Here is a 13463-nt window from a genome sequence, read left to right as displayed (position 1 = left end):
TTTTCTTCCTCCCTTCCTCTGGTAATTTTGAATGTTTGTCTTAGCTTCATGTGCTGTCCTGACAGGCTGCCTCAAACAACTGCCTGTGTGTCATATTTCATGTTACGAAACCAGTATTGTTTCTCTGGTGCAGGCCAAGGCCCGGACATGAGCGTTCCCAGCGCACCACAGAAACTTGCCGCGCCACCGCCCAGCGGGAGACCTTCTCCTGCTCCTCCTGCTGCACCGCCTGCCACTGCCATGCCCGGCCCTTCTGTGCCACAGCCACCACCTGGACAGCCTTCGCCTATCGTGCAGCTGCAGCAGAAGCAGAATCGCATCAGTCCTATCCAGAAGCCACAAGGACTGGATCCTGTTGAAATACTCCAAGAACGTGAATATAGGTAAAAGCAAAATAAAAATCTCAAGTGCTTATGAATTGATACTTTGTACTTCCTCCATTGATGATCTGTGCAGTCAAATGTGATATTGAAATGGCCGTAGCTCAGAATTTCCATGTCAAGACCAACAACAAAAACTCTGTTTTAATTCCAGACCAAATTACGACCTAGCAGAGCAGAGTGGCAGTATATTTGCAAACAGCTTTAAGTTTAAAACAGGTTAAAGGATTTTGTTGGATTAGTGTCTTACTTGAATAGCTGCAAAAGGTAAAAATCAGGAAACTATAGTATTTTTAACATACATGGAAACAACTTTAAGCGCAGAAATCTTTCAAAATGATGAACGCAAAAGGAAGTCAAAAGGGAAGACTGGAAGTCAGAAGACTGGTGAGCCAGCAGCCAAGGTGAAGATGAGCTTTAATGATATTTTTCTTTGTCACGGTGTTCTTCCTTTTCACATGCAGTAGGGAATGTAAGTGATATAGATTTTAGTAATATACAGAGTGTTTTAGGATCTAGTGCCATGTCCAGAGTCCAGGCCTTAATCTAAGAAAAGCTCTCACACTTTTGTCAGATCATACTCAAGTGATTTCATGACGTGTTGTTGTGATTCTTCACTCAGTTTCATTGTTTTCATGTAGAGCTGAATGGCCAGAACTGTTTCAGTGTGAGCAGCCTCTATGATATGATGGCTTTTAAAGAAAGTTTGAGACAAACAGCATTATATATTTTCACTAGTACTCTGAGTGAAAGAATTATATAGCATTAACCAGAGCCAGGAATCATGTGGCCTAGTATAGCATAACCATTGCCGCATCCATTAACCTCAGTCTGTTGCATGCACTGCTTGTGCCAAACTCTTATAGAATGCATAAATGGATGGAAGTGAAGGCTGGAATAAAGTAGCTGTGGTGCATACACTGGTGTGTAGAACGGGTTGCAGTCACAGCTTGTCTAGGGTCTAAATAGCCTGGTCTTTTTGATGGAAGAAATCAGGTGGGCATTTCACAGGGATACAATAACAGGAGGCTAATCCTAAGTGTTGGATATTGCTGGAATTTGGTTTTGTTTGCCAGAAATCTTAGATCTTAGGTAGAGCTTAGTATGTTTTTTTTCATTATTTCAAAGTAAATGAAATCAAAGAAAAGCTTTGGGGAAAACAAAACAAGGCAAACCTTTTTTTGAACTTTGGATTGTACTGGACTAAAGTTTAATGTAATAAGATACAGTATAGCAACATGGAGGATTTGCATACTGATAAACCTGTAAAGTTAGCAATACCATATGAAACAGTTGTCTCATTTTCTGTCAGCAGTAGTTAACTTTTTTTTTAAAAAAAATTGTACTGTGAAATACTCAGATGAATGAGTATTCACTGGATGAATTATTCACCTCTTCATGGAAAGACAGAAGTATCACAAGGCTATAACAGTTCCCCAGTTCAGACATACAGACACAAAGGTGAAGTGTTTGTATATTGCCTCATTATGGGAATCTGATCAAATCAGGAATTCTTGCAGATGGCAATCCATGTTTACTCTGTGGCTTAGAGCATGGTGTTTCTGGACTAAAGATATGAAGCATGCTATTGGGGTGTCTGTCTCATTCAGTTACTTCTGATTTATTTGCTGCACAGTAAGAGGTTACTTGATAGAGTATTTGACTGTTTCTCTTAGCATACATTCACCTATTGAAGAGTTAGAACTTGACTTGGTGGGGGGGCAGTAAATACTGCTCCACAACTTTCTCTCTTTTTATGGATAACCTGCATAGTTTGTGTACGAGACCATGTGATAAATGTGAAATACCTTAGTTCTTGTTATTACACTAAAAAAACTACATCTGTTTTTCCCAGTGTCAGCAGTTCCTTTTTCCTTACACTTCCTGCTACCAGAAAGTTAGATAGTTTGTATAGTAATTGAGCAGATAGGCTGGTAAATGTTTGATGTAGAATTCTTATCCATTAACCGTGAATTAAAAAGACCACTACATAGGAAGAATCAACAATGGACCTACTAACATAAACTTGCTCTGAACAAGTTTTAACACCTGATGATGTAGTAGGTCCAACTTTTTCTTCTTGAAAATCCTTGTTCTTATTATAAAAATGTCTTTGGAATAAATTAACACTGAAAAAGAAAACAAGCAGGTTGCTGTCAAATTCACGTGGTTATGCCTAGTATCTATTGACAGCATGTGTTGGTTTGAGATGAGCTTTTACAATAATTGTTGTTAATTCTCATATGACCAGAGGTAGGTGATTAAAAACCCTACATATTTTTTTAAAAATTACTGCTTCTACAAAGTTTATTTCTGTTTGGAGAACTGTTCAACTTCTGTGCATGTTGAAAACTAGCCAGAGTGGTCAGTGGAATATGCTCCTAACGTTTTACTCTTACAAAACTTTCCTTAACACTTTCTTGAAAATTAAATTATTACTTTTAAATTTCAATGACTGTGCTGTATAATTTAATGTCGTTCCATGTTATGGAAAGATTTTCCTAACTTCTCAGCACTGATCAAAAAAAAATGCTATTACCAGTGTCCTGTGTAATGTCAGTGGATTCTTTCTGAAAAGTTGCCTTTTGTATGGGTTTATTGCTTGCTTCATGCCATCCATACTGTAAAAGTTTAAATATGCAAAAGCATAACCTACGTAGTTGACCTGAGTTATTGATGTTCATTGGTCATTTTGCAAAGGAATCTATGGCTTTCACTATAAAGGCACTAGCCATTTTCTGCATGGGTGAAAATAAATTTCTGAACTGCAGAGATTAATTAAATGTGTCCTTTAAACAAGATTGGATTATATCCTTCAGGTGATTGTAAAAAGCATCTAGAAGATCTTTTTCCTTGGATTCTGCAGTGGTTTGCATAACAGATATTAGTATCTTCCCATGAAGTCAAGAATAGTCCAGCAAGTTCTTTTTAAAGAGAACTATATTTTTCTGTAGTTTTAGAATGACTTAAGTAGTTGTTGAACTCATGTGAGGTATCTGTCGAGAAATTATTTTTAAAATAGTATTACTGCTGAAGAAAATGAGTAGTTCTGTGAAAGTCTGAAATAAAGCTGCAAGACCTGTTACTATTCTTTTGTAATTCTTAGTGTTTGAGCCATCTGGCTGCCATATCTCGTTCTCTCTGTTAGTATTTGAAGTTTTAACCTGGACTTGTTTTGAGAAGGTACTTTAGTTTTTTGAGCTTTTCCTGAGGTAGTGTCTATACTGATTTATAAATACTGTTGTCTTTCTTCTTCTTTTTTGTGGCTGGATTATGTAATGTAATCACCCATCAAGGAGTATAGGTGAATTGTGTACTTCTCTGAAACCTATGATTTTGCAGTCATTTCAACATACAGAAGAAAAAAGATTCCAGAAACATGAAACTGTTTATATGCATTCATTTCTGGTCATCCTCCATATAAACCCAGCCTGAGAACAGCAAAGGGATGGATTAGGAGTGTGAGTTGCTTCTTATACAGGGAGAGACGGTCTCTTTTAGTGTGAAGATAGGACATGACAGAACACTGTATACACTTGCCTTACAGTCAACTGTATTTTGAAAAGATTTTATGTTTGGGTTGTTACTGATAATTCAACTGAGAGCAACACAAAGTTGTGTGTTTATTGTCTCTCTACACCATCTCTGTGTCCTGCACATAGTGGTTCTGGTATTATACTGTGATCAGAGAAAAAGTGTGTTTATTGGAGCTCTTTTCAGCATGGGTCCTCACCGCTGTGAGGACCAAGTATTTATAAGAGCTACTGTCTTTCCGCTCTAGGCACGCTAGGTGTATTTTACTGTGTCATGCTCTGACTGACCATCATGGAATATTTGTCTGATTTGTGACCCACCTTTCAGCTGCAGGACTGACATGTTCACATTTTTATCCGATGTGTTAGAGAGAGAGTTGGGGGGGTGAATGATCACTATGTGCAAAGAAGCCCAGTGGAGACTATTTCCCTTCTTCCTTCAGGCTAGTTCCAAAGTTCTTGCTGCAGGAGAACAGGGGCAGGCACCTCCTCCTAACGAGGTCTGATGTTCTATGCACTCCAAAAGTAAAAATGGAGACTGTAGATCATATAAAGTATGGGGAGATTAGCCATTCCTGGGCCTTTTGGCTTTTAACTTGAGGAGAGAGAGGACTTCATATTTTTTTTTTCTCATTCTCTTTTTTAAGGTATGTGAGAAATGAGTAGTCTGATTAATTGAACTTAATATGCAGCACTTAGATTACTTAGTTGGGGGCTCAGTAGCTGTAATGCCTTATCAGAATTTTATGTCTGCATAAATACTTATTAGTGAATAACAAGGCTTACTAAGACTAGGGAATATTTAGCTATATGGTCTTGGTTTTCAGTGTGAAAAATAAAAGAAGTTATTTCCGGTTAGTACATTACCTTTGATTTGAATGGACTTGATTTAGATTGCTAAAGGAAGAGAGGAGCAGATCTGATATACAGTTCAATGACTATGTTAGTGCGAAATGGGAAACTACATTTAATTTTGTCTCTATCTAGGCAAAAGCCTGTTAGTTCAGAAACAAGTAGTAAAAGTCAAATGAATAGCCTGTTTCTACTGTGCAAGTGTGATAACCTGTCACAGATTTCTCCAGGTGTCTTTTCTGATACTGTGGGTTTTTTTAGGCTTCAGGCTCGAATTGCCCATAGAATCCAGGAACTGGAGAACTTGCCTGGCTCTTTGCCTCCTGATCTGCGAACCAAAGCTACGGTGGAGTTGAAGGCACTTAGGTTACTGAATTTCCAGCGCCAGGTAATGCCTTTAGCTTCAGGGAAGCTTTTATTGTCAATTTTGTTGATGTGTCAATGGGTGAATTGGCAAGAAAGTTTCCAGAAACAGTGAGCCTCACCAGGAAATTTTTGCATGAGTTGATGATAAGTGTTTTACAGAACTTACTGTTTAACTTGACCTTCATTTTGGTCAAATATTGGAAATGTGTGTTTTCTCCCTCTCTTGCTTTATCCTCCCATATAAGTTACAACCCTAGAATTGTGCATTTCATACAGATAATGGCAGTAACACAATGCGACACTTGCAGCACGGGCTGCAAGCTGATTTTCATCATAAGAGACAACATACATCTCTTTCTGGGCATTCTTTGGAATGGGTCCCCTTGTTTTGGAAGAGTTGCATACTATTGTTGATGGTCTTATTTCTGTGATCTGAGAATTTCCACTGTGACAGATTTTGAAATTCAAGCTTAATAAGATCCCATCTAAGATATCATTTGGATGTTGAGTATATGTATAAACACGAATTTCAGAAAGATGTCACAGTATGAGGCACTTCTGCACTTCTGCTTGCCATTGGTTTTCCTAGCTAACCTGAAAGAACAAAAAGGTGATTTGGCAGATCAAGCAAAAATAAATCCTGACAGAAGTATTTGGCATCACTTCTACTTTGCTGTCTGAGCCCACCCTCCCACTGCTCTGGTACTGCTTTGTAGTGAGGTTCTGTCTGAGGTCAGATGAAAAGCAGCAGGCTTCCCCTCCTCACCCTGTACCTCTGGGACTCTATGGCACTGTTGAAGCCTTCACCATTTCCTACTCCCTGCTATTCCTTGTGCAGCTGACAGCGAAGACAGTTGTCAGCTGTGTTCAGCACCAGCTCTGCTGAAGTATCTTGTGTTTGTTGTTCTTTCAAGCTTTACTTTGATAGCGTAACATCTTGCCTAGCCCCTTGTATTTCAGCAGAATAGTCATGTTTTAATGCATATCTTGTAAGGAAAGAAGGTGTGGTACCCCTGAAATGATTGGCCATTCTGTGGAGACTTGACATTTACTTATGGAGGGAGGCAGACTTATGCTGAGCAGGAGACTGGGACTTCTCTTGGATTGTTACCATTTTACTGCATCATGTTGGTGATTAAAGATGTGCCGTGTATTTTTTTTAAGTGATTCTTTTTCTCACTGGTAGCTAAGACAAGAGGTAGTAGCCTGCATGCGTCGTGACACAACGCTGGAGACAGCGCTCAACTCCAAAGCCTACAAGCGAAGCAAGCGCCAGACTCTGAGGGAGGCCCGAATGACAGAGAAACTTGAGAAACAGCAGAAGATAGAACAGGAGAGGAAGCGTAGACAGAAGCATCAGGTATTATAACTTATTAGCTCTTTGCCCAGCAACATAAATGTGCCTTGCTTTGTTGTGCCAGTCTTTGCTGTTACATATTTTGTCCCCTTTGGAGTTTATAAGGTACAAAAAATGTCAAAACACATAATAAGCAATCAGAACACACTTAAGAGTCAAAGTTGGGTGCTTCTGATTTGAAGTCCTGTGCCTTGTCAAATGTCTGTACTATATTTTTTTTTTTTTTAGGAATACCTAAACAGTATATTGCAGCATGCTAAAGATTTTAAAGAGTACCACCGGTCTGTGGCTGGGAAAATTCAGAAGCTTTCTAAAGCCGTGGCAACTTGGCATGCCAATACTGAGCGTGAGCAGAAGAAAGAAACGGAGAGGATTGAGAAAGAAAGAATGAGAAGACTCATGGTAAGGAGTGGAGGGATAAACATCACCTAATCTGTTTTATTTTATGTATCAACATTTTTGTAAAAATGTAGAGATATTTGCTCTTCATACAAGTGTGTTATTTTACTTGTACCTGTTAATGTTTTGAAGACTGCATGTAATCAACTTGTTAATGACATTATTCAACCAGTTTTACATAAAACTGATTTCATATTCAAGCACATAAATGCATATAGCCTAGGAATTAATGACAGCCAGCTCTATTAATGCCACATGACTGTACCCTCTCTTACTGTTAATTCATATATTTCCCTTGCACCTGCACAATATTGATGCATCACTTTTACGGCAGAGCATAACGGTGTTATGTGTAACTAGGTCTTCTAAGGATATTGTGAAACTGATTAGTGGACCTCATCATTTTAGGAAGTAAAGTAACTTTAGAATTTTGAGTGCACAGAGGAATTTGTATGTACAACTGTGCTAGCAGCAATGAATAGAAAAAAATCTGTAAGATTAAGTCTTATAGTGTGGTTAGTCCTTGACTTGGGGAAAAAAATAACAAGAATCAAAAATGGGTGAATCCCAGAGTCACTCTGGCTGTCAGGGAATTCAGGTCCTTAGTCCAAAGCAGAACAGGTCACTACCGCTTTTGTTTGTTTGTATTTTGAAAGCCTGTGATCAACAGAACCGACGCAGCCTCTGTGGGCCACTGTCCCTCTTGCTGTCTGGAAAAAAGCTTCTCGTATCATGTCTGAGTCCCTCTTTTTTTTTCACCTTGCCACTGTAGTCTCCCATTGTCCTGCAAAGCATCACTTTGAGGAACGTGGCTCAGCTTTCTCAGTAACCTCCACACACTTACTCGAAGGACCAATGATCTTTTATCTCCTTTATCCTTTTATCTCCTTTATCTCCTAAAGGAGACCTTCCTTTACAACCTTAGAGAGTCCTAAACTCCCTATTCTTTGGGATTAACAGGTCCAGATTGATGATTTATTCGCAGGATTTGTGCTCCACTCCATACGTGTTGGTGTCCTTCCACTGGGCTCCCTGAGCTTGTTAATAACTTGTCTGTGTTAGAGGGCCCTAAAACTTTTAAGCAGCTACTGAGGATGCTGCTGGTCCACATTTAGCCTAAATGGGCTCATCTTCAGCTGTCCTTTAAGCAGATTTCACCAGGCTGCATTGCAGCCAGATTCCTCTTTTTCAGAACTCTGTGTTGGTTCCTGTCACCTCAGTCCGCCTGCTTCAGCAGTCTTACATAAGTGCAGCCATCCCAGTTTAGCTGGTCCCCCAGTTGTGTAGTATCTGCGGACTTGACAAGTGTCCTTTGTCCCTTCCTTATGGGTCACTGAGAGAGATGTTAAACAGGACAGGTCCCGAGATAGATACCTATGGTACCCTGCTTGTTATCAGCCTCAAGATGAGTCTAACCCAGTAACACTATGTACGACTCTTGGGACTGATACTCCACATGTTTATTTGAGAAATCATTTTTCTTCCCGTGCAGATCTTGATACCTCAAGTAACTGGCATTTGATTATTGAGACAGGTGTTTTAGATGTTTCTTCTGAAGCATTTCTGTCATGCCTGTTGTTTGCTTTGTATTGCTAGGCTGAAGATGAGGAAGGCTACCGTAAGCTGATTGACCAGAAGAAAGACAGACGCCTGGCATACCTGTTGCAGCAAACAGATGAGTATGTGGCCAATCTGACTAATCTGGTGTGGGAGCACAAACAGGCACAAGCAGCCAAAGAGAAGAAGAAGAGAAGGAGGAGAAAGAAGGCAAGTAGTTACAGTTCTAAGCTCGCTTGCCTACAGATGTGATTTTACTTTGGTTTGTAATGATTTCCAGTTTTCTTACATATGTGATAATGGCTAGTCATTTATGCTGACATGTTATTAGCTGTAGGTGAAACCATTTTCCTCTACTGAAATCTCTTAAGAAATCTGCTAATGTTTATTCAAAAGAAAAAGAGCAGGTGTTACATAAATAACAAAGTGGTCCTGTTTTCCTAGAAGAATAGGGTTGCTTTTTGCTTTTGGATAATGTTGGGGAGTTTTGATTGCGGATTTTCCCTTCTTCGAATATCTTTAGAGAGACAGTTGCAGTTGTGTCTTCAGCCTGTCTCACACATCTTTGTAGCCCTCGTGAATGGAAAAGTATACACCAGATAAACTTTTCAATAACTTCCCATGCAACCTTTCACCTTGTAAGAGCTTTTGTTGTCATTTTACTAAGTATCAAGAAACTGTAGGCTTCTGCTCCTTTAAAAGGACTGGTATATCCTCATGCATATAAGAAGTCTTTGCATTTCTAAAATAGTAGTGTAAGCAAATCTACCATTTACATTTACCTTCTTTTAACGTATGTGTTATGGTTTCCAAAATCCTTATTGACTATAGATTGTAAATGCTAATGTTCTCACAGCAGCAGCTGATCATTGCACAGTGAACAACATTGAGGCTTAATGCTTGCTTGTTTGTGGTTCTCTGTGTTTTAAGCATTTTTGTAATGATTGTGGTTGTAAAACTTGTATTAGAGAGAGCATTTTTATCTACAAGGGGATGTGTCTTGTTCTGACTTGATGGGCTTCTAGTAAAAAAGTATCCTCAAGGTAGCTTGTTCAGCTGAGGCTGAGCCTAGATCTGTGCTGTCCCGAGTTAGCCTGCCCCTCTGTTTATAAAAGCTTGCTAGTTCTGGCACAGTTTGTTTCTGCATCAGCAGATATAATTCCCAGGAATCCTGAAGCAAGAGGTTTTCTAGCTCTAGACTTTCTTGATGGTTCACCAGCTGTTTGTGCATTGACAAAATCCTTTGATATCTCTGTAGCATGCTATAGTGTTCATAAGCCTCTTAATCAAGTTATTTTATGTATACCAAGGAAAACTGTACTTAAATATTCTACATTTTCTGAATTCTTTTTACTCAGGCTAGCAGAAGGGAGCTCAATAAAGGCAATCAGGCAAGTGTCCTAAAGAACGAAATTTATATAACAGAAATAAAGATACAATTTTTTTAATGTAATATTGAACCATGTCTTATACTGCATGGTCATCTGGAATTCATGCCTTTGAAAATGGATTTGAAAGGCCATTTTGTGGAAAAGATACAGTGGTTGATTGGAATCAGATACTAAGCATAATCTTAGCATTCAGAAGCACTGCTGTTTTTGCAGTATACTTTTTAAATAGCAAACTGTAATACCTAATTTTTTCCACACTTTAAATGATTCAAATGATTGAGAAAACACTTTTTTGACAGTGAGGGTGACAGAGCCCTGGAACAGGCTGCCCAGAGAGGTTGTGGAGTCTCCTTCTTTGGAGATCTTTAAAACCCACTTGGATGCAGCCCTGTGCCACGTGCTCTGGGTGACCCTGCGTGAGCAGGGGGGTTGGACTCGATGACCTCTGAGGTCCCTTCCAACCTTCGGCATTCTATGATTCTATGATTCTTGGAAGTTGTTTTATCTATAAGCAAAATTTAAAAGATTGCTCGTGTTTTCAGTCTAATCTGTTTACATTTGTAACCAAAATAAAATGATGCTATACTACTTGTAAGTCTGGTGCTGGGACAGAAGCAGAAGCTGATTTAATAGCCTTTTTTGCCCATAAATACACTTGATAGGGAAGTTTCAATTGAGATGCAAATGAAGATTTCCGTTACTCATGTTGTCCTGATATTTTAAAATAGGACAGGATTTGACAAAAAGACTGCTTATTACTGGGAGTGGCATCTGGGAAGAAAAAAAAATTAGGTTATTTTGAGAAGTTTTTGTTCTTGTCAGCTGAGCCCCAGGGGTCTTTTTGTTTGCAGCTTGAACAAGTATGATCTGGAAATAATTGAGCAAAGAGCTTCAGTGCTGCTAGTAGATGAGATTTACTCTCAGACCAGAACTGAGCTGTGTACATAACTGGAATAAAAATGCCTGCGCAAACATAGAATCTGTGATACTTGGTGCGACCTTGTGAAATGAGATTAGGGCAGTGTAGATAGAATTAATACGAAGTCAGATTAAAATTACTTGCTATTATATGTGTGCTTTCAGAACATGGACTCCCAGATGAAAACTGACGCTCAAAATCCATATAAATATGGACTTTCTAAGCCCATATTTATAACCATTTCTGTAGGTGTTGTATATACCCTGTTCATACTTGATGCATTGTGTTGACAGAGGTGACTCTCTGCTTTTACCTATAACTTTCCTCAGCTTGAACTGCATTTCTTTCAGGTTGTGTAGGAATGGAGTGGAATTCTGTTTATGAATCAAAATGCTTACTTCATATAAACTGCCCTTTTATACTTATAAACTGTACGATTTTTTTTTCACATCTTGATTTGTTGTAGAAGGCTGAAGAAAATGCAGAAGGAATGGCATCTGGGCTTGGTCCTGATGGAGAGGTAAGAATTTTACAAGTTGCTTTTGTTTCCCTTAGTCTTGTTATAACTGGTGTTTGTCATTGCCGTAGCTTAAAAGAAAATGAAAAATCAGAACTGTAAATGTTATAAGAAAACTGGCTGTTCATAACCAGCATAGAACTTTCCAAGATTAATGAAAAGTGCTGCTTTGTTTCTCCTTAGAGACTTGAAGATTAAAGGTGCATTTAATCTATCACTGATGATACTGAGAATTCTCTCCCATCTTTGGTAGATGCTTAGAAGGGGGATGTGTGTGTGGTTCCATGTGTAGTTCGTAGATTACTTTATAAAATGCTAAAAAAATTTAAAACCTGTATTTTAATATTGACTTAGTATGCATGTGGGTGCCAATAATGAAATTTGACTGCTTGTCCAGGTTATTAATTTTTTTTCAGATGCTTTTAGCTCTTTTTATTATATAAGACAAAACAGCTCAATACTGTAATGTATCGTTTGAACTTTTAGCCAATAGATGAGAGCAGCCAAATGAGTGACCTTCCAGTTAAAGTAACTCATACTGAAACTGGCAAAGTTCTTCTTGGACCAGAAGCACCAAAAGCAAGCCAGCTAGATGCCTGGCTGGAAATGAACCCTGGGTAAGTAGCTAGCATACATGTAACGGGTGTGTTTTGTGTTTTTGTTTTTTGTTTATTTGCACTGGTATTTCCCATGGGTTTCTCTTTTATTTTGCTGCTTCCTTTTTCACATATTGCATTTTCCTTTAAATTTACTACGTGTAAACATAGTAGGAATTGCAATGAACCTACCTTCTCCTTTCTTTTGTGTCCTTTATTCATAAACTTTTTGTTTACTCTGTGCAGCTATGAAGTTGCTCCCAGGTCAGACAGTGAAGATGAAAGCGGCTCTGAATATGAGGAGGAGGTATGTATCCTCTTAAAATAAAATAAATAAACTTTGTGTCAGACGAATAGTCAAATAAAAACAAATTCATATCCCATGGAACTTTTTCTCTTTTTCCTAAAGAAGGAAAGAAATGCAGTACCAAATGTCTAGTCATTTTAAGTATAATACCAACAGGAAAAATCTTTCTTTGTCACATTGTTCAGTTCATGGAAGTTGTCCTTTGTGTGTATGTTGCAAATGCCAGGTAACCTTGGTAGGGAAGAGCAAAAAGTTTGCCCTAGTCATTAATAATCTTAACCCACAGCATGTAGGGAGGTTCTGTGTTGAAATACACCTAAGGAAAAGACAGTGGCTTTCTGCTGAAGAAAGTTAACTTTAATCCTTTGGAATCCTTTTGTTCAAAAAGTTTGTCAGGATCACGTGTTAGAAAACATGTACTGAGAACCTAATTTGCCCAAGTCCATTGCATTTTTTCAGAGATTTCAGGATTTTTTTTTTCCTTGATAATTCTTCAGTGTAGACATGAGATTTTTAGGGAAGAGGGAGCATGGAGTAGGCCAGTGCTGTAAGACCTTCTTAGGTCCATTTATTTGTCTGCTTACCTCGCACTTCTTATGTGTTTTAGGCCAAGAAAATACTTACTGAGGCTTATTGTACCTTTGAGCATAGAGACAAATTAATTTTACATAGATTGGTATTTTAAAGTAAAGCCGTTTAAGCATATATTGGTAGTGGAAATGCTCAATACTGTAGGATATGTTTATGTGAACATTTCACTGGCTATACCGAATAACAGCGTTGTTATATTTTATGGTAATTAAAATGTTAGGGATTCTGTCAGAGCCTTAGGCTCAAACTGTTAAGCCTAGCTTATTTGATACAGTATTTTATAGTGGTTGAAATACTTTATTACAGAAGTTCTAAAAAGAATCTTGAAACACTGAGATGACTTCTGTAGGGTCATAATATTTGATACTGTCAATAATCAATACTAACAGAGCATTTTTCAGCAGCACGCTTTCTGAAGGAGTGAAAGACTGAGTAGTAGGGAAGACCAAGAGAAGTAAATCAAGAGGCTAGTGATGGCTAGAGGTATAATAAATATAAAAAAAAAATAAAGAGGATAATGATTGTAGGATAAATACTGTTACTATCCTACAGAATCCTCAGTATTACTGAGTCGGAGGTGAGGCATGATACTTGTTAGATTTTGATAACATCCTGCAGTACTATAGGAGGAACATCAGAAAGAGGTGTCTGCATTTTTAGTAAAAGTCTTTTTTTAGCATTGGTTCTTTATTGCTGGG

General features: G+C 38.3%; 1 protein-coding gene across 1 annotated transcript in view; it reads left to right on the top strand.

Moving 5' to 3' along the window:
* Nucleotides 1-13463, top strand: part of SMARCA2 (SWI/SNF related, matrix associated, actin dependent regulator of chromatin, subfamily a, member 2) — a 96481-nt gene that overhangs the window by 24076 nt on the left and 58942 nt on the right. Inside the window, exons 5-12 of the mRNA XM_026043656.1 lie at nt 134-383; nt 5027-5153; nt 6318-6491; nt 6717-6890; nt 8484-8654; nt 11221-11274; nt 11758-11888; nt 12114-12174. Coding sequence (XP_025899441.1) covers nt 134-383; nt 5027-5153; nt 6318-6491; nt 6717-6890; nt 8484-8654; nt 11221-11274; nt 11758-11888; nt 12114-12174 — 1142 coding nt within the window. The remainder of the gene's footprint in view (nt 1-133; nt 384-5026; nt 5154-6317; nt 6492-6716; nt 6891-8483; nt 8655-11220; nt 11275-11757; nt 11889-12113; nt 12175-13463) is intronic.

Source organism: Nothoprocta perdicaria, unplaced genomic scaffold (assembly GCF_003342845.1).
Source record: "Nothoprocta perdicaria isolate Ctin4 unplaced genomic scaffold, notPer1 scaffold_333, whole genome shotgun sequence".
NCBI lineage: Eukaryota > Metazoa > Chordata > Aves > Tinamiformes > Tinamidae > Nothoprocta > Nothoprocta perdicaria.
The sequence above is the reverse complement of the archived record's forward strand: the minus strand, read 5'-3'. Positions and strand labels throughout refer to the sequence as shown.